Below are 27,261 nucleotides of genomic sequence, written 5' to 3'. Positions count from 1 at the left end.
CACTTATAGGGGGAAGCTACTGAGGACACATGCTGTGTGAATATTAATGAAACGTGTTTGCTGATGTCTATATATGTCAGCCTTTGGACATCGGTGAGAGTATAATATTGTACATTGGCCCTGCTTATGCTAATGGGATGTAAAGTGAAGTATTCATACAATTGAACTGTCATTTCAAACTCTGGACTGTGTAGAAGAAATTTGTATACTATAGCCAACCTACAGAGGACATTTGACTCAGGACTTCCTAAACATATATGATACCAAGAGGGGAGGCTGATTAAAGCCCCATTTGTCACATTATATATATTACATACAGTCTGTGCCACATAGTGGGAGCGCTCTACGCACACGTAAGGAAATAAATTAACATAGTACACCAATTTTTTTGAAGAATTAAAAAATCTTTCCCAGTAGTAGTGAAAAATATCTGGAGTATTTGCACATATCACTAAAAAGTTACAGTGATCAGTCATTCATTCAGACAGGTCAGATCCAGCCTCGTCTTCTCTCCCAGTAGATGTCAGCTGCTTCTCAAACTCTTCCTCAGTAATTTTACCCTTCTTCAGCTTCTTCAGCAGCCTGGTGTCACGCAGCAGCTCATCCACATCCTTGTCATCTAGATCGGAGCCCTGCAATACATGGCAGATACTTTTAATCCATACAAGTTATAAAAGACAGTACAATCTGGATTTAACCAGTTCACCCCGAAGGGTTTTTATTCTAACGGACCAGAGCAATTTTCAGTTGTCAGTGCTCCTCCCTTTTATTCCCTAATAACTTTATTACTACTTATCACAAGAAATGATCTATACCTCTTTTTTTCGTCACCAATTAGGCTTTCTGTGGATAGTACATTTTGCTAAGAATTTTTTTTATTCTAAATGCGTTTTTCTCATTAAAACAGGAGAAAAAAAAAAATCATTTCTCAGTTTTCAACCATTATAGTTTTAAAGTTAAACATTCTCTTGTGGATAAAACAAAACACGTTTTATTTGCCCAGTTGTCCCGATTATTAAACCGTTTAAATTATGTCCCCATCACAATGCATGGCGACAGTATATTATTTTGAAATATAAGAGTTTATTTTTCTGCTCTGTTTTTTTTTTTTTTTGTTCTGGCCATAATTACAAGCCCTTATGTAATAAATTAAAATTAATTTCCCCCCATAAAATAGATTAAAAAAGCTGAGTCCCTAGGGCAACTATTTATTTTTTTAAGCTGATTTTTTTTACAAGTGGGTTTTTTTTTTTTTTGGGGGGGGGGGGGGGGTTGGAAGTGTAATTTATTTTATTAATGATGTGTATGTACTTGAAAATGTATGTATTTTGTAGGTGTAATATACTTTTTGGCCACAAGATGGCTTTAGTGAACGCTCATAGGAAGTGTTCACTTTTTCTTTTCTTCACTTTATTTAATTGATACATTTCCTGTTTTTGTGAACGGACGTAGCCGCTGTTCGCAGTCACGTCCATTCACTCCAGGCACTGCGATTGGGTAGAGGACCGTTCGGTCTTCTTCCCCAATCACCCAGCACGGGATCTCGACAGAAACAGCGGCGGTAGCGACGTGCACACGGGGGTAGCAGCGGCGGGAACGCGCGACGTATTAAAACGTCATGTTGCTGTTAATAGCGGTAAGCATGACGTTTTAATATGTTAGGATGTCAGTAAATGGTTAAAAGTAAAATGAAACATAGAAAAAAGTGATTGATGTGGGTCAATAAAAATGTCTAGCAGTGTTGAGAATACCATAAAAAAAAAATTGTCATATAAAATCATTCAGATCGGATTAAATACATCATGATATGAAATAAAAAATTAAATCAAACACACAAAACTAATCCCTCGAGGGCATTCTTTAAAAAAATACCTAAAATCCCTCTGACTTTTATGGGGGAGGAGATCCATGAGGTCAATCAGTTCAAACCATGGCTTCCATGAGATATATTGGAGAAGATGGTTTGAGTGGTTAAGTTTTAATGAAACTCCAGAATATCAAACCTTGATTGCTGATCACTGATGTCTAGTAGGGGCAACACTCCGCAGGTTGATGACCATATTTAAATGGCATTTCATTTTTCCTAAACTTTCCATGGTATATTTCAGTATAGGTTACTGTATAGCTCTGGAGTAAGGAAAAGGTGTAGCGGTGGAAAAGGTGAGTGTAAAGTGACGGGGGAGCAGGAGAGAAATGAGTAAAGACTTCTGCCTCTGACCAGGACCTGTGCTGCAAATTTTCCTAGCATACAGGGAAATATTAGTACTGATTGTACCAACATTAGCTCTTGTGGTCAAAACTCAGTTCGCAGTACTTGGTGCTTAACATCCTCTCAGGTTTCCTTCATCCGAGTTACAAATGTGTCCTACAAGCTCATCTCTCAGATAAGCAAAGATCTGGAAATGAAACGAAGCACAGCAAATTGGGGTCTGGACCAGGGTAGCATTATGTTACAGAATTTCCTTTAACCACCCTGGCGTTCTGATTAAATCGCCAGGGTGGCTGCGGGAGGGTTTTTTTTAAATAAAAAAAAAACTATTTCATGCAGCCAACTGAAAGTTGGCTGCATGAAAGCCCACTAGAGGGCGCTCCGGAGGCGATCTTCCGATCGCCTCCGGCGCCCAGAATAAACAAGGAAGGCCGCAATGAGCGGCCTTCCTTGTTTTGCTTATATCGTCGCCATAGCGACGAGCGGAGTGACGTCATCGACGTCAGCCGACGTCCTGACGTCAGCCGCCTCCGATCCAGCCCTTAGCGCTGGCCGGAACTTTTTGTTCCGGCTGCGCAGGGCTCAGGCGGCTAGGGGGGCCCTCTTTCGCCGCTGCTCGCGGCGAATCGCCGCAGAGCGGCGGCGATCAGGCAGCACACGCGGCTGGCAAAGTGCCGGCTGCGTGTGCTGCACTTTATTTGATAAAAATCGGCCCAGCAGGGCCTGAGCGGCAGCCTCCGGCGGTGATGGACGAGCTGAGCTCGTCCAGACCGCTCAGGAGGTTAAAGGGGAACTGAAGAGAGAGGTATATGGAGGCTGCCATGTTTATTTCCTTTTAAGCAATACCAGTTGCCTGGCAGCCCAGCTGATCCTCTGTCTCTAATACTATTAACTACAGACCCTGAACAAGCATGCAGCAGATCAGGTGTTTTAGACTTTAAAGTCAGATCTGACAAGACTAGCTGCATGCTTGTTTCTGGTGTTATTCAGATACTACTGCAGAGAGAAATAGACCAGCAGGGCTGCCAGGCAACTGGTATTGATTAAAAGAAAATAAATATGGCAGCCTCCGTATACCTCTTACTTCAGTTCCCCTTTAACTGTAGTTGCTTAAACACCATTAGTGCTACAACTCCGTTCTTTGCAGAAACTATGCACAAAATATCTGCACACACTACAATGATGCCCCACTACACTATACCCCCAGGTATGATACAAAAGAACAGTGGGCAAGCATGTTGATCGTAGCTTCTTGGAACAGTATTTTGCAACTAAAAAAAAAATAAGCGACAGTAAACTGCCACACTGCGCAAACAAGGGGTGAACAGAGCAGCAGCACATTAATGGGGGCGGGGGTGGAACATTGTAGCTAAAGCCTGATGGTCTTCATGAGCCCTTGTATCCCCACACAGGCTGTATGGTGATATCTCCTCCCCTGGTGTAATATCCAGTGTTTCTCAACATTTTATTGGTATGTACCCCTTTTAAAACCCTGTACTCACCAAGTACCCCCTAGCATAGTAAACATTATCAGAAGTACCCCTAGACAAATATATAGTTAATTGTAGTTTATGATAATTGGTTCTAAACAATTTCCAAGCATTTACTATTGTTTTTAAATATCTAAAACACTAATTTGATGTTGTTTAAATAAGTTATCATTTTCTAAAAAAACTCTAAATTTGTTATTTTTGGTTAAATATATCAAGCCCAAGTACCCCCTGGAACCATCAGAAGTACCTCCTGGGGTACGCGTACCACACGTTGAGAACCTAGGTAATATACTGTATGTTCCATACTACATTATGCAGAAACTCTAGACATCTTACCTCTTCATGTTTCCTCTTAAGAGCTATTTTCTTCCTTTTTTCTTTACGGGTTTTCTGCTTTGACCAGGACTTGTTCTTAGCAAAATTCTTTCTGCTAACTTCTACGTGCTGCTTTTCCTTTTTCTCTTGCAACATCTTCTGTCGCTGTTTTTCTCGGTTTTTGTCTCGATAGGGGATCGAATCTGTGTCTACAGGACTGGGGACAAAGTCTGAAATATCCTTTCCTCTCAGTTCTGGCATGCGAGGCATTTTTAGCAAAGCAAAGCCACGAGCGAGAGCTGTGAAATCCAGGTCTATAAAGAAAATGTTCAGATGTCAGATAAGCTGGAAAAGCTGGAATACTTATAACATCTTGCTCCCACACAGCCATAGTATTCCATGGCTTGCACTGATGAAGGTCGATTTAGCCAAAAACAGCTGTCTGCAGGTTGGATTGGTATAACCATAGGTTACAGGCACATTGTAGACCAGCAGCTCTGGACTTTTCAGGGACATAAAGGACTGATATTCAGTCACTGAGCAGAAGTGATTTATCCTGGGAGTTCATTCTTGCTCACAAAAAGTTGAATAACCGCAAATACCTTCTCTTTAAAAAAGAAATATATAAAATTAACAAAAGATGTTACAGATTTGATCACGACACAATTTTAAGACATTTTAAGCACACTCTAGAGTAAGTACATCTTGTGCCAGGGTTGCTGAAAGGGACAAGTAGTAACTGGAAATCTCCCCATTCTGGCAGCTAAAAGAAAAAAAAAACTTGATTCTACATGTTTGATTCTTGCTTCTACATTTTTTGTAAGACTAAAAGTTTTAGGCTGTGTTCCCACTTACTTCCGCATCACGTGCAGTCAGCGGGAGTGGATATAGTAGTGTCCGCTCCGATTGTCTGCAGTGATGCGGCTGCAGCCCGGGGCAGATGCACTCCACTATAGGCTTTATGGGGGAACACATCCACCTGGCCCGTGATTATCGTGGACTGTACAGAAGTGCAGCCAGCTTACTGCATTGGATCCCGCGGATCCATTGCAGCGTCACAAGTGTGAACGGCTCCTATGTATAACATAGGAGCCGCTCACTCTCTCCACTTAGCAATTATCGGAGAATGGACAAAAAAAAAAAAAAAAAAGTATGTTCTAGTGGAAACAGAGCCTTAGTGAGAGCTCTGCAGTATGCTGGTTTCGATCAGTGCTAAACTCAGGTCAGTGGAGATTTACATTAGGAGAATTAAGTGTTCATCACTAGCCTGTAACAGCTGTATTAGAGGGGGCAGAGTCATCCTCACAGATCTACCCTCTAACCGGCAAAGCTTATAGTTGAATTAGGCCAAACAAGTAGATTACCTTTCACCCTGAATATTAAGTTGCACTCGTGTTTAGCATAGGCTTGGACATATGACACATAAGCTTTCATGCCTTTCTCAAACATCGCCCGATCCGTCTCAGCCATTGACTTTAGCTTTGGCAGGTGGTCCATCGTACATTTGAACTCAGTCATTTCCTGCATCGGGCACTGTGAATCATAAGGCAAGTTGTTAAAGACAATAAGAACATAAACTGTGTTCAATACTTAACAGTGCACACTGTACTATCGATTAGGCTTCAGTAGAGAAATATGGACATTAGAGGCCCATTCTTTATAAACAGCTACAACAGGAGTTGTTGTATTCTTATCTTTAGTGTTCTGTCTGCCATGGAGATGAACATGAATTACAGCCATCTATGGAGAACCTACAGCCCCTATCTGATTGGTGCCTGGGGAAAGGTAGTCCCCAGTTAACGACTGACATAGGAACTGTAGGTCAGTTCTTAACCTTAATCTGATTATAAGTTGAAACACTGTGCCATCTCTTTCCCTTGTATCTCCTCTGTGCCTCCAGTGTCCCCCTCTGTGTCACCTCTGTTCCCCTGTACTTTCAATGTGCCCCACATCTGCCCTCCCCCATTGTGTTACCTCTCTGTCCGCTGACTCTAGAGTAAGCATTCAGGAGGAAGTGCCAGCACTATAGTGAGCATTCAGGAGGAAATGCCGGCACTAGAGGGAAGGTTCACGTGGAAATGCCGGGACTAGAGTGAGCTTTCAGGGTGAGAGGAGGTTGCTCATCGCTGGAGGTGCCCGGAGCAGGTGATATAAGTGCTGCTTACACTCTGCATATTATGCACTGCAGTATAAACTGGGCTGGGAGAGCACATAACAGGGAACGCACTCCAGGATCACAGATTGCCAAGCCTTTCGTATCAGCAGCTCATTCAAACATTGGCTGTTCATAAGTTGAGGACTCCCTGGACTTGGAAATGGAGTAAAAAAAAGCCTAGTAGCTGAAAGTTAAATTAACCAGCTTCAAGCTAATGTGTCAGCTACTGGGATTGATTGGCTCAGTTTCAAGACATTTGTATCAAAAATGGTTAGCCAAAATGAATCATAACCCCATTAAAAACACTGATTTCTCAGCACAGAAGATGCTGTGGCATTCTTGTTTATGTAAGTTTACCACATTTGCCTCAGCTACAGAATATCTACCTTTTTGGTGTAATTGTAGGCATCAGGATATACAGGATCTTCTCAAAAAATTAGCATATTGTGATAAAGTTCATTATTTTCTGTAATGTACTGATAAACATTAGACTTTCATATATTTTAGATTCAAATACACACAACTGATGTAGTTCAAGCCTTTTATTGTTTTAATATTGATGATTTTGGCATACAGCTCATGAAAACCCCAAATTCCTATCTCAAAAAATTAGCATATTTCATCCGACCAAAAAAAGAAAGTGTTTTTAAAACAAAAAAAGTCAACCTTCAAATAATTATGTTCAGTTATGCACTCAATACTTGGTCGGGAATACTTTTGCAGTAATGACTGCTTCAATGCGGCGTGGCATGGAGGCAATCATCATCATCTCCATAAAGCTTTTCAGCAGATGGAAGCATGAAGTGCTCCAAATTCTCCGGATAGCTAGCTGCATTGACCCTGCCCTTGATAAAACACAGTGGACCAACACCAGCAGCTGACATGGCACCCCAGACCATCACTGACTGTGGGTACTTGACACTGGACTTCAGGCATTTTGGCATTTTCCTCTCCCCAGTCTTCCTCCAGACTCTGGCACCTTGATTTCCGAATGACATGTAAAAGTTGCTTTCATCCGAAAAAAGTACTTTGGACCACTGAGCAACAGTCCAGTGCTGCTTCTCTGTAGCCGAGGTCAGGCGCTTCTGCCGCTGTTTCTGGTTCAAAAGTGAGTTCATGCTTCCATCTGCTGAAAAGCTTTATGGAGATGAAGATTTCCTTTTTCAGAACGACCTGGCACCTGCTCACAGTGCCAAAACCACTGGTAAATGGTTTACTGACCATGGTATTACTGTGCTCAATTGGCCTGCCAACTCTCCTGACCTGAACCCCATAGAGAATCTGTGGGATATTGTGAAGAGAAAGTTGAGAGACGCAAGACCCAACACTCTGGATGAGCTTAAGGCCACTATCGAAGCATCCTGGGCCTCCATAACACCTGAGCAGTGCCACAGGCTGATTGCCTCCATGCCACGCGGCATTGAAGCAGTCATTTCTGCTTAAGGATTTCCGACCAAGTATTGAGTGCATAACTGAACATAATTATTTGAAGGTTGACTTTTTGTTTTGTTTTAAAAACACTTTCTTTTATTGGTCGGATGAAATATGCTAATTTTTTGAGATAGGAATTTGGGGTTTTCATGAGCTGTATGCCAAAATCATCAATATTAAAACAATAAAACGCTTGAACTACATCAGTTGTGTGTATTTGAATCTAAAATGTATGAAAGTCTAATGTTTATCAGTACATTACAGAAAATAATGAACTTTATCACAATATGCTAATTTTTTGAGAAGATCCTGTAGATATACAACTGCACTAATAAGCACAGCAAGTGAGCTAGCATGTGCCTGTGCCCCTTATCCCCTCACCCTAGCTAGGCTAAATAGCAACCCCTCCCTGGGGGACCCTTTGACTGCTAAAGAAATGTATGGAAGATCAGTTGACCACCAGGGAAACTAGACTACCAGAAAAGAATATTGGGGACCACTAGAGAAACATATGGAGGACCTATAGACTACCAGGGAGGCATATGGTGGAGGGGCCACATGACCACCAGTGAAGCGTATGGGGGGAAACCACTAGCTCACCAGTGAAACGTATGGGGGACCACTAGACCGAAAAATGGACCGCTAAAAGAGACAGAAAAGCCATCTTACTATATAATATAAATTTTTGTGTGCCTGGGTTTCAGGGACATAAAGAGATGATTTTCATATTCGGGAGTGATGCATCATGGGAAACCACACTTGCTCACTCAAAGCTGAATTATCACAAATACCTTGTGATAAAATACAAATGTTTTAAGAAGGCAAACTTTAATGCCTAGTGATTTTTCCACTAAAAAGTGGAATATAACGTATTTCATACACTAGCGGTATGCCTCCCAACTCTGCATAGACTACAGTCATTTCCCAATCCTCTACAAAGTATTTTGAAATCAAGATATACCCCGTAGGGGTCACACGGTCTCTGTACACACCGCTAGTCCTGGATGCATGTGCAACCCACCTCCGCTAGCCTGACACAGAGGAGGAGCGACAGTCAATCAAATGCCAATAATTCCAGTTTGCATGCATATTTAATGCAATTGTATATAGCTTGGAACTGGGCCAATAAAATGCACTTACTGTTGATTTTGACTTACAGTCATACAATTTGTATTACATATGTACACAAGCTGAAATTGTATATATCTACAGGGTAGGAATGATCAATGATATGCAAATTTTTCCAAGTTCATGCAACTTTTTATGCAAATATATGCAGCTTCAAAATGGACCAATCAATTTAAACCTGGGTTTAAATTGATTGGTCCATTTTCAAACTTCATATATTTGCATAATATTTTACATAAACTTGAAAAATATGCACATGATCATCCCTTACAGAGCAGCATTTCTAACAGTAGACAAATAGAAGCGATGTAGTAATAATTAAAGCTCACCTTCTGATTAATAGATAGAAAATTAACATAGGATTCTTCCATAGGAAGCAAAAACACAAGAGCGCTGCCATGATGACCAATCCGTGCTGTGCGACCACAACGGTGTACAAAGGCGCTAGAAGAGAAGGGAGGTTAATATAAGGAACTCGAGGAGGAAAAAAAATGATTAGCAGCCATGCAATCAGACTCTCAGACATTGTGGTACCCCTCCATGTCTGCAAAACAATCTTCTGGTTCATGTCCCAGGCCATTATTAACCCTGTGCAAGTGCAATTAAATCAGTGAAAGGGGAAAATTAAGCTTTCTTCTTGTTTGAGACACACACTGAACACAACACGAGATGAGACCAGGGTTAAAATCTTGGCTAGTTCTATTCAGTAAGCCAGTACCTAGTCAGTAAGGAGTCCTTAGGCAAGACTCCCTAACACAGCTACTGCAGCTACTGCCTACTGAGTGCAGCCCAAGTGGCTACAGCTCCTAAGCTATTTGAATCCTACAGGAGAAAAGCGCTATACAAATGTTAGAATTATTATTAACTAATTCAGGGCCGACGTAAAATTACCATAACAACCAGGGCAGTTTTAACATTTTTGCTATGTCTCTAATCAGCAATTACTTTATTCATACTTAAAGCGGACCCAAACCAAACATTTTTTTTAATTCAAAATATTTAGTTGCACCACTGACACATACAAATATAAAATAAACACTTCTTCAAGCCTATGAGCATTTCAGTGCCTGCTTTTCACCCTCCTCTTTGCATAACTAGGGTTATACAGGTGGCAGCCATTAGCAATTCCTCCTTTGCTGGACACCATCTACTCCACCAGTTTGCCGGATTATTTCCCGGCAATATGAAAGGAAGGGAGGGGTTCCTCCAATAAATGCAAAATATTTTATATTTGTCATCATGCAGCTGAAAAAAGGCTGCCATTTATTATTATAATTTAGAAAATAGATTTTATTTCTGAAATCTTGTATTTTTAATTTGGGTCCACTTTAAAGAAACCTTAGCACCTTTTGACTTTTGAGACCACTATGATCACTGGTGATCATAGTGATCACGTGATCAGGAGCCAATCAGCATGGTTACTGATCAGTGCAAGGAGATGACAGCGAATCTCCACCGTCGGGTGCCTGTGAATATAATAATCCGAACATTTATATAGCGCTTTTCTCCTGTTGGACTCAAAGCACTCAAGAGCTGCAGTCACTGGGACACGCTCAAAAGGCCATCTTGCAGTGTTACGGAGTCTTGCCTTGAACTCCTTACTGAATAGGCAATGACCCTAGCCAGGATTCAAATCCTGGTCTATGTCAAAGGCGGTGCCCTTAACCAGTACACTATCCAGCCATGGCAGCAGAGCCATAAATCCTACGTCCTGTCATTTACTATGGGTGGTCCACAGGGAGTTAATAATTCACAGAGTGCCCCTTAGTGATATTATAGCCTGGCGGTATGTATATGGAGACCAGGCAGTGATCACATAGAACAGAAGACAATATTCAAGTCATAGACTCAGATTTGCCTTTGGTAGGTCGCAGAGCCCCAACAGAGCCCAATTTACGTGACAGATGTCCACTGGGCTGCCGCATTCATGTTTGAACCGGATGCAGCACCTGTGCTGGTGTGAATTCACATCCATATCCCTTTGCTGTGCCATGCACATGTGTGGGGATTCAGATGCATGCTGCAGATTGATTACTGATTTCAAATTGCAGTTTTTCAGCTCACACGCAGACAAATCCTGAACTTTGTCTATTCCCTGCACTTAGATGTGTGTTATAGTCACAGAGTTTTTTCAGCTCTACTTATCAGTGAGAACTACACTAATGCCCACTATAGAGAAACTTAGAGCCAGGAGCTCTTATCCCTTACATTAAAGGGAAACTGAAGTAAGAGGTATATAGAGGCTGCTATATTTATTTCCTTTTCAACAATACCAGTTGCCAGGCAGCCCTGCTGGTCTATTTCGCTGTAGTAGTGTCCTGAATAACACCAGAAAACAAGCATGCAACTAATCTTGTCAGATCTGACAATAATGTCAGAAACCCCAGATCTGCTGCATGCTTGTTCAGAGTCTGTGGCTAAAAGTATTAGAGGCAGAGGATCAGCAGGACAGCCAGGCAACTGGTATTGCTTAAAAGGAAATAAATATGGCAGCCTCCATATCCCTCTCGCTTCAGTTGTCCTTTAAGAAAAATAGTCTATTTCTAGAAGATTGGGATTGTACATACACGTTTATCTGATATCACTTAAATATTTAATGCAATACATTATTAGTATTAGAGCTAGAAGCCTTATTAAATACTGTCAGATTTAATGTGTCATTTAGACTGTACAGTCACATGGGCAAAGACTGAATTCCAGTATATTTGCCATGTACCTCCTAGTGGATGTGCTTTGTATTGTGTACTACTCCTCTGCAACATGGTAATTGTATGTATCTATAGTTCACACAACTTTAACTGTACAGCACCAAGCTATAGAAATAATAGTGTGATAATAATAAGGATCATATACACAGTTTAAACTTAAGGTTTAGTTTTGCGTACTGCTCGCATTATTCAGATGTGAAACTGGAAACTTTTTATTGTGGAACCAGGAAATGTAAAATACAGCCATACCATAAGACAGGGTACATACCAGGAACTGCTTGGAGGGTCATACTGAACAACCCAATTTACTTCTGGAATGTCAATACCTCTGGCCATCACATCTGTACACACCAGTATACCACTGAAAAAAGGAGATGCCAGCTGTCATTTAATTAATTCCTACCAAGACGGTGTTATATAAAGCTTGTGAATAAGTGCAAAACTCTTACCTGTCCAACTTGCGGAACTCTGTGAAAATCTTATTACGTTTGTGTTTCATCTTGCCATGAATACTCAAAACTCTGACATTCTTTATAAATGCTTCCAGGGATTTCCCATAATACTCCACACAGGCGCAGGTACTATAATGTATCCAAACAACAGCAAAGTGATGAGCATTGAGGATTTATGCTGCTATACTAATCAAATCTATAGCTTGATTCATTATTACCTAAAGAACACCAGGTGCTTCTCTCGTTTTCTTTGTCGCAGGAAACTCACAAGATAATTGAATTTTTCATCTGCTTTACAGATCTGCTCAACACAAAAGATACAATAAATGTCCTGTTTCCATGAGACTAAAGGTGGCCATACATCAGGCGACTTGGCGGCTGATCGACCATCCGATTCAATCATTATAGTTGGATGAAAATCGGTGCTGCCAAACGCATGCTCGAATGACGGTGCGACCAATTTCACACCGAAATTGGTCGCATATATATTGGACAAGCTGCAAGATGTAGGGATGACATGCTTGATCGGGTGTGCGGCAGCAATGGCGTGTGTTATCAGGACCAGCGGTGCTCCATGCAATTATACTTTACCTGTCCGGTGTCTGCTGCTGGCTCCGTCTCCGCACTGTCTCCCATACACGCGCCCCACGTGGTTCCCAGCCTATACATGGGCATGTGTGACATACACGTGGCCACGTTATGCCGCCAACCATTTGGGCCAAGTGTATGGGAGGCAGTGCGCAGTACGCAGTTTGAGGCTGCGTCCGGGGGCAGGATTTTTTGTATTAAAGTTGGTGTAGCCTTTGTAGCTAGCACTAGGCTAGCTACCATTGTCCCCTTAGTCCCCTCGCACCCTTCTGATCCCCCCGATCGCCGCCACTATACGTTACCTAGCCACGATCCCGCGAGAGCCGCAGCCTCCTCAATGAGCTTCAGTCATCGCTATGGCGACAATCATACATGACATTATCGACATCGTGCGCAATCCCGATCCTCCCCATAGCGAAGCCAGGAGCTGATTGGAGAGGCTGCGCAATCGCGGAACCTGGGGGGGTACGTATAACGGCGATCAGGGGAGATCAAAAAAGAGCGGAGGGACTTGGGGGACAATGGTAGCTAGCGAAATGCTAGCTACAACAACTTTCATTCAAAAAATCCCTCCCGGGGCAGAGAAATCCTCGGCGGCAGCTACTCCGAGTGTAGCTCGGGGTTACCGCCAGGGAGGTTAAGAGATACCCAGTCTTACAAGTGTACAGTGATTGTTTCCATCCATGGTGCAGCCTGGACCTAACCGGATAATCCAACGTAAGGATGCCCACTGTCAGTGTATGCTGCCATTGCATAATTTTTACAGCATACCCCCAATCTATAAGTTCTAAAGGCTAAATATTAAAACAACATATTTTGGCTATACAGGGAGTGCAGAATTATTAGGCAAATGAGTATTTTGACCACATCATCCTCTTTATGCATGTTGTCTTACTCCAAGCTGTATAGGCTCGAAAGCCTACTACCAATTAAGCATATTAGGTGATGTACATCTCTGTAATGAGAAGGGGTGTGGTCTAATGACATCAACACCCTATATCAGGTGTGCATAATTATTAGGCAACTTCCTTTCCTTTGGCAAAATGGGTCAAAAGAAGGACTTGACAGGCTCAGAAAAGTCAAAAATAGTGAGGTATCTTGCAGAGGGATGCAGCACTCTTAAAATTGCAAAGCTTCTGAAGCGTGATCATCGAACAATCAAGCGTTTCATTCAAAATAGTCAACAGGGTCGACAGAAGCGTGTGAAAAAGCCAAGGCGCAAAATAACTGCCCATGAACTGAGAAAAGTCAAGCGTGCAGCTGCCAAGATGCCACTTGCCACCAGTTTGGCCAAATTTCAGAGCTGCAACACCACTGGAGTGCCCAAAAGCACAAGGTGTGCAATACTCAGAGACATGGCCAAGGTAAGAAAGGCTGAAAGACGACCACCACTGAACAGGACACACAAGCTGAAACGTCAAGACTGGGCCAAGAAATATCTCAAGACTGATTTTTCTAAGGTTTTATGGACTGATGAAATGAGAGTGAGTCTTGATGGGCCAGATGGATGGGCCCATGGCTGGATTGGTAAAGGGCAGAGAGCTCCAGTCCGACTCAGACGCCAGCAAGGTGGAGGTGGAGTACTGGTTTGGGCTGGTATCATCAAAGATGAGCTTGTGAGGCCTTTTCGGGTTGAGGATGGAGTCAAGCTCAACTCCCAGTCCTACTGCCACTTTCTGGAAGACACTTTCTTCAAGCAGTGGTACAGGAAGAAGTCTGCATCCTTCAAGAAAAACATGATTTTCATGCAGGACAATGCTCCATCACACACGTCCAAGTACTCCACAGCGTGGCTGGCAAGAAAGGGTATAAAAGAAGACAAACTAATGACATGGCCTCCTTGTTCACCTGATCTGAACCCCGTTGAGAACCTGTGGTCCATAATAAAATGTGAGATTTAGAAGGAGGGAAAACAGTACACCTCTCTGAACAGTGTCTGGGAGGCTGTGGTTGCTGCTGCACGCAATGTTGATGGTGAACAGATCAAAACACTGACAGAATCCATGGATGGCAGGCTTTTGAGTGTCCTTGCAAAGAAAGGTGGCTATATTGATCACTGATTTGTTTTTGTTTTGTTTTCGAATGTCAGAAACGTATATTTGTGAATGTTGAGATGTTATATTGGTTTCACTGGTAAAAATAAATAATTGAAATGGGTATATATTTGTTTTTTGTTAAGTTGCCTAATAATTATGCACAGTAATAGTCACCTGCACACACAGATATCCCCCTAAAATAGCTAAAACTAAAAACAAACTAAAGAACTACTTTCAAAAATATTCAGCTTTGATATTAATGAGTTTTTTGGGTTCATTGAGAACATGGTTGTTGTTCAATAATAAAATTATTCCTCAAAAATACAACTTGCCTAATAATTCTGCACTCCCTGTAAGCATACATTAATATTATAGAAGTATCTGGTCTTACCATATAATAATTTTGTAGCCTGGTTGGTGTTTTCTGGGTGCTGGTAGCTGCCACCCCTTTCTCCTTTACAGTGATTCGGACAGGGTTACGCAATCCAGCCCGAACCAGATTCTCCACCTCCTGCGTCTGTGTAGCTGAAAACAGTCCTGTTCTCCTCTGCTTGGGTAAGTAGCCTAATATGGTATTTATGCTAACATAAAAAAACTACAGTTACTGAAGCAAATAATGGACAAAAAGGTAAATTACTGTATGAAGTGTAATATTATTAAAGCTGACCTCTGGTGAAAACTGCACATTCCACAGGTCCTCTAGTAATGAGAAGTTTTGTTTACCTGCTGTGCCTTCTCCCTTGAAGAAAAACATCATTGTGGTTTTTTTTTTACTTGACAGAGAAAATACAATAGCAGTTTTCTGCAAGGGGTAAAGCTACACGCCAGAAGCAGGTAGATACAGGCTCAGGGACGGATTTGGGAGAGAAGACATAGCAGGTAATTATAACTTCCCATTACAAGAGTACTTGTGGAATGTGCAATTTTCACTGGAGGTCAGCTTTAACAGAATGATATATGAAGGCTTCTATAAAGGGTTATTCCCCATCTATGAGGGTGAAAAAGATAAAAAATTAAGAAGAGCATATCTGGAAAATCCTTTACAGAGACATGAAGAAATGAATCCTTCCACCTCCACTTCCCCATGAACACACTGCCATTTATTCTCTTTATGAAAATGCATTGCTCCCAATCAAGTATCAATTTACGGTACATTAAATTGCTTGTGTAAAAGTATCCTTAAATGGTATACTTCTATCATTAACAACACAGTTTTATTTATTAACTAGAAAATGTACTTGTCATCTTGTCAGAAATACACTTTCTATAAAATGAAATTACCTGGCTTCAAAACCCATATCCAGAAGTCTGTCAGCCTCATCCAAAACAAGAACATCCAGTGTCTTCACACAGGTGACCAAATCAAGGCCGTCTGCCTGCCGACGGAACATGTCTTCCAGCCGACCGGGAGTGGCCACAATGATGTTTCCGCTGTTTAATGGAAATGGTATGTAATAAGTGACACAGTTTAAAGCACAACTTCAGAACAAGCAGCTTTCATTGTGGTTTTAGACAGCGTGGCGAGAACCAGTGGCGTAGCTAAGGAGCTATGGGCCCCAATGCAAGGTTTACATTGGGCCCCCCCAAGCGCACTATATATATAACAATTGATACGGCACACCAAAACCTGCCAAGGACAACCACAGTGTAAGAGCTGCAAGGAGGGGAGGGGGAACAGTTTGGTAATGATTACTACTTATAAAAGCACTTATATTATTGATTATTACCAGCATAGGACCAATAGAGAGCTAATACTGTGGTAGAGGGTGGGTCCCTTGGGGCCCCTCTGGCCCAAGGGCCCCGATGCGGTCGCTACCTCTGCACCCCCTATTGCTACGCCACTGGCGAGAACCTCTTGTTTTTCTTATTCCTGTTCAGTTTCCCCATCTTTGAAAATTTCCCCTATTAGTTTCCAACCCCTTTCCATAAAAAAAAAAAAAAAAAAAAAAAAAAAAAAAAGACACCTAGCTGCACAAATTGAAATGAATACACAGAAAAAACAGCGACAACCCACTCAGTGATACAACACCACTGGCTAGCACAGTGGATAAGTACTTGGCATCATCACCTTGAGGATCTAACATTTGTAGGTTCTCCCCATGTCTCCACGGGTATTGTATGACATGGGACATAGACTAAAAAGTCTCCATGCATTTCTGACATGGCACAAAACAAAAACAAGAAAAAACACAACAATGTATGGGTAAACAAATCAAATACTTCCCTGAAATACAGAAATAAAGACCTACCCCTGTTCCTTAACCTTCTTCACATCTTCAGCTGGATTGCTACCCCCAATAAGGAGAATTTGACTAAAAAAAGAAGAATGGCTATACCAGTTAAGGAAGATCAAGTAACAAAACTTTGTACCAGAGCACCGGGATGTCTTCAATTTTACTATAAAGGAAAAATCTAAGAGTAACACAGACATTAGAGGCAACTTAAGCAGACATTCCAAATACTGTATCCATGCAACACAATTTTTAAATGTAAAGTACCAGGTTAAGACGCTGTAAAAAACAAAAACAAACAAGAGGACTGAAGCCTTACCTGAACTGCGGGAAGTGCTTTGTGAAGTGTGAAAGCACCTCATCGATTTGAACAGCAAGCTCACGTGTCGGGGTGATGATTATAGCACCAACCTGTACAATTGTGTTAAACAAAAAAAAATTACTTTCCTGTCTTATTTTTATATTCATATATAAAATGAACATTTCAAAGTGTTCCTAAAAGAAAAACGATAAATAAGTGATTCAGCCTGCTTAAGTGATGGATTAGGGATACATTTAGAACAGCCGTGGCTTTTTTTGGGGTCCAAGATATTATATCGGTATTATAAGTGCAAGGATGGATATCCACTTGCGATTGCTAAATCACTCAAAACGCTGAAGGTGATGTGGGAACTTAAAAATAAGCGATTCCGGAACGATTTAGAGGAAAGAGATTTTGGACTATTACTAACACTTTGTGGGTACCATTAACTTTGGTTAGTCTTTAACTTTTGGAATCTCCAGCGATTCCAAAGCCTAGCTAAAAGCGCTCTAGTGAGCCATAGTTCTATGTGTATGGGTCCCTTAACAGGCGTTGCTCCCGTTAGTACTGAGAGATTTGCCATGCTCTGCCTGCGCACAACAAATTTACCAGCCTTTTGTGCATCAGGCCCCATATCAGTTCATGGTAGTATGCTTTATGAGATGTAAATCATTTCCTCTTGCATGTAAATTTCATGTAAATGTTCTGCAGCTTGAGCTTGCACCAATAAAAATTGACAGGAAGTTATTCTGATTAGTTCAATTTTTAAGATGCATGTAATTAACATGAAAGTTGAATGCAAAGAGAAATTCTTTGCCTTTCATTGAACATCCTTGGTTAGGAATCTGTCCTTCATATTCACATCCACCTGGTTGTGAAATTACTCCAGCAAACACCACCGAGATCACTAATCATGTGACCGCATTGAACAAAATGGTAGCGTAGAGGGAACCAAATCTACCCTCCTCAGCAGTCCTACAATGGTATGTGCGAACTGACCTACAATGTTCTGTAAGGCTGCTCCAAATCAGGAGTTATCCTTTGAAAAAATAACTTACTGTAAAGACTTTGTTGAAGCCTGGACCTATATTTGCTGTTTACTCAATGCACTCAGGACAGCAGCACACAACGCAATGGAACTAACAGGTAGCTCAAAGAGATGGTACTTATGGGTAAAAACCCTTGAATGAGTTGTTCCCTGTCTTAGCAGCAGTGTTACAGAAGTCACTCCACATATCAACACAACATAAGTTACCATAATGATATAGATTTTGTGAAGAAAAACACCAGTTTTTCCTATTGAAGTATTACGAAATCAGAATCAATTTATTTTCGCCAAGTTTGCACCTACAAGGAATTTGTCTTGTCAGTTGCTTAACAAACACAAACAAAAACAATACAAGGACAGACAGTGTGAATATTACAAGTTAAGGACATTATAAGTATAGTGGCAGTAAGCAATGTGAGAATTGTTCATTTACAGTTCTGTGCTGATTACTATCAAGTCCTAGCAGCTCTAACGTGGTTCAGCATTAAATATGGCTACTGCTTGAGGAAAAAAGCTGTTCCTGTGTCTTGAGGTTTTGGTAGCGATTGACCGGAATCTTACTCCTGAAGGCATGCGCTGGAAGATGGAGTGAGCTGGGTGAGAGGGGTCAGAGGCCATTTTGGTTGCTCTCTTTTTGCACCTGCTAGCGTAAAGATCCTGCAGGGAAGGTAAGCTACAGCCAATTATCCTTTCCGCTGATCGGATGATGCTCTGCAGCCTCCCCTTTTCTAATGCTGAGCAGGAGCCGAACCATACAGTCATAGATGATGTTATGGTGGATTCGATGATTGCAGTGTAGAACTGCACCATTAGATTTTGAGGTAGGCCAAACTTTTTCATCTGCCGTAGATGGTACATTCTCTGTTGCGCTTTCTTGACAATAGTGGCAGTGTTGTTGTCCCATTTTAAGTTGTTTTCGAGATCATGGACCGAAGAAACTTGAATGACTCTACCTGGGTTATTGTGGATCCATTTATGGTTAAGGGGAGGTGCTGGGGGGGGGGGGGGATCTCCTAAAGTCTATTATCATCTGCATAGTTTTGAGAGCATTTAGTTCCAAGTTGTTGCTGCTGCACCAGGAGGAAAGCTGTCCCACCACATGCCTGTATGCAGACTCATCCCCGTTTTGTACGAGACCAACTACTATTGTGTCATCTGCAAACTTCAGAACCTTAACAGATGGATCTGTGGAGATGCAGTCATTGGTGTAAAGTGAGTACAGCAGTGGGGAAAGCACACAGCCCTGGGGTGCACCAGTACTGACTGTCAGAGAGCTTGATGTGTGTTTACCAAGTCTAACCCGCTGTCTTCTGTCGGTTAAGAAGTCGGTTATCCATTTGCAGATGGATACAGGTATGTGTAGCTGGGAGAGCTTGCTGTGTAGCAGAGATGGCATTATGGTATTAAATGCAGAGCTGTAATCTATAAATAAAATCCTGGTGTAGGTTCCTGGGGTGTCTAGATGCTGTAATACATAATGCATACACATGTTCACGGCATCATCTGCGGATCTATTAGGCCTGTAAGCAAATTGCAGAGAGTCCACATTAATGTGTGGTCAGTTATAGTACTGATGAAATTGTTATACTACCTATAAGTATCAGATTACTCTGTTTACCCAAAAATAAAACATCCCCTGAAAGTAAGCCCTAGCAGGAATTTCAAGCTTGCTGGAAATAAAAGCCCTACCCTGAAAGTAAGCCCTAGCTGCAGTAAGGGGTAAAAGTACAGCAACTTGTGTTTCTACTGGAGCCGATGGTCTCGCGGGCAGGACCATGGTTCCATCATTGGGCCAATCACTGCACTCAGCGACCATCGGCTTCAGTAGAAATACAAGTTGCCGTACTTCTTCATCATAGGCTGAAGCTCAGGGACACAGAGGCATGAAGCTAGGGAAAAGAGAAGGATGCAGGGGGGCATTAGAGGACACTGGGGATAGTGCAGTATAGAGCTGGGGGTAAGGGGAGAACACAGTGGAACATCAGAGAACACGGGGGACACTAGGAGGATAGGGGATAGAAGAGGACATGGGTACAGAAGGGGACACCAGGAGGACACTAAAGTTACAAGGGGGACACCAGGGGGACACAAGAGGTGGATGCAGCAGAGGAAGAGATCGCACAGTGGGGAAGGCAGGACGACACACAGCACAGGAACTTGTGTGTTCATAAAAATATAAGACATCCCCTGAATAAGTCTCAGCACATTTTTTTTTTAGAGAAAAAATGAATAAGACACTGTCTCATTTTCAAGGAAACACAGCAATCACAGGATTCCAATTATTGTAGAGCAATACAATGTTCTAGTCTTCCTGGTACACACCTGGTTTTTCTTCAGTTTTACCTCCCTCCTCAGTAATATCTCTAAAAGTGGGATGACAAAGGCCAGAGTCTTACCGCTTCCAGTTATCTATAAAGGAACATAACAGAAGAGAATGGAAGAAAACTCGGAACATTGGTTCTCCTTTATTTTATATGCATACTTCAGTAAGGCATGGTTTAGAAAAGCCACCATATGCTTACCGCTTCTGCAGCAATGTCTTTGTTGCCCATAAACAGAGGAATGGTTGCCGACTATAAAACAAGAGCATACCAAGGATTCATTTTTAATACTTTACCAGATTTTAAACAACATAATCACACTGATACTATTTTGAAACTACAATTTTAGCGAATGGAAAATTAATTCCATTTAGATGTGCAAAATAAATACACCATGAAAAGCAGCATGGCATATTACAATACGAGATTAGGTTGCGAGGCGGTCCCTAGCACATATAGCAGTGCTGCTGTTGGAAATAATCGATTCGACCCGATGGGAAATTGCATGATGTGTACCAGGCAGAAGACTCATTCACACTGGTGTTTGAAACATATGGCTATTATTAGAAGTGCTTTATAGTGCCATCATCTTCTTTGGTGCTGTACAAGTAAACAGATGACATATAAGTACACAGTTTATGCATAGAGGGGACATTAATTGTAAAGACAAACAAACAGCACATCCTCTAAACCATACATGTCAAACTCCAGCCTGCAGGCTAAATCTGGCCCTTGGAGTTTTCCTACTTTGCATTATGTTTGGCCCACTGTAGACCAGGGAAGCTATAATGGAGGGTAAGCCCTAGATCACCAGGGAAGCCATATGGGGAAGGGGCAGCACTAGATAGCAGGGAACTGTATAGGAGAGGGAGGGGGCCACTAGATACCAGGAAACTGGATAGGGGAGGGAGAGAGTACAACTAAACATCAGAGAATTGTATACGAGAGGAAGATCCACTAAACACCAGGTAACTGTATAGAGGAGAGCAGAGGGCCACTAGACATCAGGGAACCGTATAGGGGAAGAAAGGGGCTATTAGACACCAGGGAACTTTATAAGGGAGGGGCCAAAATTGGGCTCTGGGACCAAGTCACATGCCAACCTTATTTTCTAATGGCCACCTCTCTCCCGTATCAAGTTCCCTGGTGTCTAATAGCCCCCTCCATCCACTATACAGTGCCCTGGTGTCCAGCGCCCCCTTCCCTCCCCTATACAGTTCCCTGGTGTTTAGTGGTCCTCCCTCATCTATACAGTTCCCTGATGTTTAGTGGCTTTCCATCCCTCATACAGTTTCCTAGTGTCTAGTGGCCCCCTCCTTCCCATATGCAGTTCCCTGGTGTCTAGTGCTTTTCTCCACACCTTATGGCTCCCCAGGTGATCTAGGGATAACCCTCTAGTATAGCTTCTCTGGTGGTGTAGAGTAAGGGCTGGTTCAGATGGACGTTTGTAGGCGTCGCGTTCGTTGGCGTTGCGTTCGTGATGCGTTCAGGCTTTCAGCAGCGTTCGCATTGCGTTCGGATGCGGTCGCGGTTTTTTCTTCCCCTAGAGGGACATTACCCGTCACGGTTAACCGCCCCTGGAAGCAACATGTAGCTTCCAGGGGCTCCTTGAACGCCAGTGAAAATCGGGACCCGAACGCCGCGTTTGTGCAAACGCGCGTAAAAGCTTGGTACAAACGCTCCCATTCACTTGAATGGGAGCGTTTAACGCCAAGCCCCGAACGCTGGCAGTAAACGCTCTGCAAACGTCCGTCTGAACCAGCCCTAAAGGTGGGTACACACATCAGATAAAAGTCAGATATGGAGTTCAGCTCCATAGAATAGACTGTGTAGAGTATGGCTCTCATACTACATGAAAGGGGGTAAAATTGGTCTGTGATCTTTCATTTTCCAAAGACTTTTATCTGACTTGTGTACCCACCTTTAGCCAAACATAATGCAAAGTGGGGAAACCACCTGAGAGATAAATCTGACGGCTCCATGGGACAGATTTGGCCCACGGGCTGGAATTTCACATGTATGCTGTAGGACAACCTGTTCTATTGAAAATAAAAAGGTGGGACACGTTAAAAGGTACCCCACCTTGCACAACAGTACTAGGACGACAAGGATTTCTCACACTAGTCTAGTTTAGGGGACCCAGCAGGAAACCTCATAGGGAACAGTTCTCCAATCACCTTCTTATAGCACAAAGCATTGTGATTGACTGAATAGTGTGGGAGTAGTTTACTACAACCTATTTAAATTTCCCTATGAGGTTTCCTGCTGGGTCCCCTAAACTAGACTAGCGCCTTTTTAGGATTCTTTATTCTAGTATATAATTGTCTAGAGGTTTACATATTGTATTTGTTTCACTATATAATTATACAGAGTGTTGCTTGTTAATTCTCGTTTAGTTGAGCCCCTATACATTCTAATTATCGTGCAAAACATAACAAGTGCCTAGTTGAATTGGACACTCAGGTAAAGAAGTATAATAATGACTGTACCATTTTCCTAAATAAGTCCCTAAGAACAGTTACAACTCTGGGTTTTCTGAACGAATTTTACAATTCAGTACTGCAGCTTTTCCTTCAATTTATTAACTACAGATTTAAAAATAAATAAAATAAATTGCTGAATGTTTGTTTTCCTTGCATAGGGGGAGATATACCAGTCTAATCACTAGAGAATGTTTCCGGCACAGCCCTGCCTCCCCCCGCACGGACACTCGGTACCTGCACCGGAGTCATGTGACTGAAGTTCAGTTCCCGGAGCGTCTCTCGGATAGTGTCATGTAATCTCTGCGGTAGAGTGTCCCACGTTCCCTCAGTAACGTCCTCCATCTTCCTATAGCCTGAAGTACCCACACGTGTGTTTTGTGCCCTGTGTAAAGCGTCCCGCAGAAACGTTAACATAAGTTCCTAGTTCCAGATAGCATAATTAGGAATTGTATTTGTGGTTGTTCAGGGTACAGTAGTCGAGTTCAATTCTAGATTTAGAAACACCGAATAGGTGTAAGAAAAATATAGGATTATACAAGCCATATAAATCTGTAAAGTCTCATATAACCTTTGGTTCAGCACATAGGGCATACTATAGGGTAGAAAAACAGCAATAGGTTTGGAAGAAATGATATTGCTGCAGAACCCCAGAAACAAAAGCCCAAAGCCCTGTACTCGCTGAAGTACTGTCACCAACAGGGATGTGGATGCAATCAGTTTAGGACGGAGTATCCGAAATGGAACACTAGGCAAGACAGCAGTTTTTGCTGGTATACAATTTGCCATAACTACTTCCTGTGGCAATGCATTCCACATCTTAATCACTCTTAGGCCTGGAACCCACTGAAATCCGCAAACGCAAAACGCAACCGCTAGCGTTTTGCATGAGCGGTTTGCAAGCGCATTCATGCGAGTTTTCGGTCGCGTTTTGCAACAGTGTATTTTTTTCCTCAGCGGTTGTGTAGCGTTTTGCGTTTCGCGTTTTTATCCTGATTGGTCCTGTGAATTATTTTTAATTTTGTTACAGTGTGCTGAACCGCAAAACGCTAGCAAAACCGCTCAGTTTAGGTTTTGCTGAGCGTTTCTGCTAGCGTTTCAATACTTTACATTGAAGCGCTAACGCTCCCAAAATGCTGCAGGTCCTGCGTTTGCGTTTCTGGGAAACGCAAACGCTCCTGTGGAAGTTGCCCCATCCATTAACATCAGCTGAGCGTTTTGGCAAAATGCTAGCGTATCGCAGCGCTGCCAAAATGCTCAAAAAACCGCTCTTGTGGGTTCCAGCCCTTACTGTAAAGAACCCTTTCCTAAATAAATGGCTAAAAAGTTTTTCCTCCATGCACAGATCAGGTCCTCTAGTCCTTTGAGAAGGCCTAGGGACAAAAAGCTCATCCGCCAAGCTTTTATATTGCCCTCTGACGTATTTATACATGGTAATTAGATCCCCTCTAAAGGCTCATACACACATCAGACTATAGTCTTTTGAAAATGAAAGATCACAGACCAATTTTACCCCCTTCCATGTAGTGTGAGAGCCATACCTACACAGTCTTTTCTATGGAGCTGAACTCCCCATCAGATAGAAATCTTTGCAAGATGCTGCACACACAGACTGCTGTACAGACACAAAAGATCAGTATCTGCAAAAGATCTGTTCCTGCCAAAGATCCGTTCCTGCAAATTGCAATGATAGTCTATGAGATCTGCAGATCATCATACACACATGATTTAACTAACATTCATCTGCAGATCAGATCCACCAGGATGGATTTTCAGATCTGCAGATGATTGCTTGATCTGCAGATGAATGTCAGTTAAATCATGTGTGTATGATGATCTGCAGATCTCATAGACTATCATTGCAATTTGTAGGAATGGATTTTTGGCAGGAACAGATCTTTTGCAGATACTGATCTTTTGTGTCTGTACAGCATCTGTGTGTGCAGCATCTTGCAAAGATTTTTTTCTGATGGGGAGTTCAGCTCCATAGAAAAGACTGTGAAGGTATGGCTCTCATACTACATGAAGGGTGGTAAGATTGGTCTGTGATCTTTCATTTTACAAAGACTATAGTCTGATGTGTGTATGAGCCTTTAGGCATCTTTTCTCTAGACTAAATAAACCCAGTTTATCTAACCTTTCTTGGTAATTGAGACCTTCCATCCCACGTATGAATTTTGTTGCTCGTCTCTGCACCTGCTCGAAAACTACAATATCTTTCCTGTAATGTGGTGCCCAGAACTGAATTCCATATTCCAGATGTGGCCTTACTAGAGAGTTAAACTGGGGCAATATTATGCTAGCATCTCAAGTTTTTATTTCCCTTTTAATGCATCCCAAAATTTTGTTAGCTTTAGCTGTAGCGGCTTGGCATTGAGTACGATTATTTAACTTGTTGTCAGGGCCGGCCCTAGACTTTTTGCCGCCTGAGGCAAAATTAGAAAAAAATCCCCCCCCCCCCCCCCCCGGCCTTAGAGTATGCGGGCCCTGGGGCGAGTGTCATATGCAGGGCCTAGAGGCATAAGTGAAGGCCATGTACCGTACCACCACAGTCACGGGCTTGTCCACCTCTAAAGCAGTATGCCTTATTATTGTTTATAAACTTGGTAAAGACCCCTAAGCCAACCAATACAGGAACAATTACAATAAGTAATGTAATCAAACTGTGCCTGACTGTCCCTAGCTCCCCAGCCAGCCTCTACCTATCCCTAGCTCCCCATGAAACCTAGCATCAATCCCAGCCAGTCTGGAAGCTCCAGCCTGAGCCCCCTCTAGCTCCAGTCCATGCTTGACTGACCTAAATGCCCCTGGGGCCCTCAGGCTGAGGCTCTTGCACATTACCTTAATCTGACATTTGGCAAGCTTCATGTCAGTGCAGAAATTAATTACAAAAATGCAAACGGCATAGTACAGTAAAGCATGCTGAAGACGAAAACCTAAGCAATAAAAGTGTGTGTGTGTGTGTGTGTGTGGGGGGGGGGGGGGGGGGGGGGGCGGTGCAAAATATAAGGTGTGTAAAACAAAATAGGAAAATCTGAGTATTTGTAAATGACACACTGCTCAGAACACAAACAGCTAGACTTCTGTAGACCTCTTACAATACAGTGGGCGGCGTTGCAGGAAGTGACGTCAGTGGAGCGCACGCTGGAACGCGGAAAAGGTGAGTGATCCCCGCCCGTTGCCTCTTAATCATAGAGCTGGTACTTCACTTTTTAAAGCTGGAGGGGAGCCCAGATCGGGGGACCCAGGCGAGGGAGGGTGGGGTCTAACCCCCCTCCCCACCGCTAGGCCCAATACCCCCTTTCTGCCCACTACCCCTCCAGCTCGGCGGGCGGCCCCCCGCACCCATAGACAGGCGGATGCCGCCCCCCCAGAAATGCCGCCTAAGGCAAATGTTTCACCCTGCCTCATGAGCGGGCCGGCCCTAGAGGCAGTACAAGGTTGATGCTCAGGTAAGTTCTAGCCTGACAGCTCTAGGTCATTGGTTGGAATCCCAGCCAGGGCACTACATGCAAGGAGATCTCCCGAAGACTTCCTAAGCCTCCCTTCGGCGGTGGAGACAGCAGCATTTGATCAAATTGGTTAAATGTTGCTACAGGGGAGCCAGGGCTGTAACGCATTGGGGAGTGGGAGAGGAGAGGGAAGGCTTGTTAGGACCCAGAGCCTTTCCTCTCCTTAGGTAAGTATCTGGCTTTTTTTATTGCCGATTCCCAGTGAATTTAAATTCAAAAGTATGTGGTCCAAGTTTTGTGACTGTAGCTTCAGAACTGTTTATCTACCTCAAGACCCCGTCACGCCAATGGGTGTGATTGCGTCGGCCAGGCTCGGACTGAGCCACCGAACCACCGATGGTCCCATCGGTGGGCCCTGACTGCCCCTCCTCCTGGGGGCCCCAGAGCTAAGAGGGAGGGGGGCACAGCTTGAAAGGGGGGGAATTGGGCACAGAGCGGCGGTCACCTAGGGCCCCCCCCTTCCGCGCACCCCCCTCCTCCAGAAGTGCAGCCAGCAGCGAGCGGAGAATAGCTTACCGTCCGAGCTTCAGATGATGCTATCTCCGCTCCGAGTCCGCATGCCGCTGCTCTGCTGGTCTCTGTCTGCTGTAGTGACGCTGTCCAATCACGCTCTCGCAGTACTTCCTGCGAGAGCGTGATTGGACAGGGTCACTACAGGAGACAGAGACCAGCAGGGCAGCAGCGGCATGTGGAGCGGAGCGGAGATAGCATCATCTGAAGCTCGGACGGTAAGCTATTCTCCCCTCGCTGCTGGCTGCGCTTCTGGAGGAGGGGGGTGCGCGGAAGGGGGGGGCCCTAGGTGAGGTAGAGGGAGGGGGGAGGCTTCCCCTCTGATCTGTGCCCGCTGCTCTGT

At 43.1% G+C, this 27,261-nt stretch overlaps 1 protein-coding gene across 1 annotated transcript; it reads right to left on the bottom strand.

The window, feature by feature from the left end:
• Positions 1 to 324: 324 nt before the first annotated feature.
• Positions 325 to 23,271, bottom strand: DDX55 (DEAD-box helicase 55). Its single transcript, XM_068244602.1, has 14 exons — positions 23,134 to 23,271; positions 20,618 to 20,668; positions 20,418 to 20,504; positions 17,066 to 17,157; positions 16,765 to 16,827; positions 15,797 to 15,946; positions 14,907 to 15,096; positions 12,110 to 12,192; positions 11,889 to 12,020; positions 11,708 to 11,800; positions 9,061 to 9,175; positions 5,382 to 5,550; positions 4,039 to 4,331; positions 325 to 632 (listed from the first exon to the last, which is right to left on the bottom strand). The coding sequence occupies exons 1-14, from the start codon at positions 23,239 to 23,241 to the stop codon at positions 477 to 479; spliced, it is 1,782 nt and encodes a 593-aa protein (XP_068100703.1). The 5' UTR covers positions 23,242 to 23,271; the 3' UTR covers positions 325 to 476.
• Between the last annotated feature and the right edge of the window lie 3,990 nt (positions 23,272 to 27,261).

This window comes from Hyperolius riggenbachi, chromosome 1, assembly GCF_040937935.1.
Source record: "Hyperolius riggenbachi isolate aHypRig1 chromosome 1, aHypRig1.pri, whole genome shotgun sequence".
NCBI classification, from domain to species: Eukaryota; Metazoa; Chordata; class Amphibia; order Anura; family Hyperoliidae; genus Hyperolius; species Hyperolius riggenbachi.
Note: the sequence above shows the minus strand (reverse complement) of the source record. Positions and strands in the feature narration are given on the sequence as shown.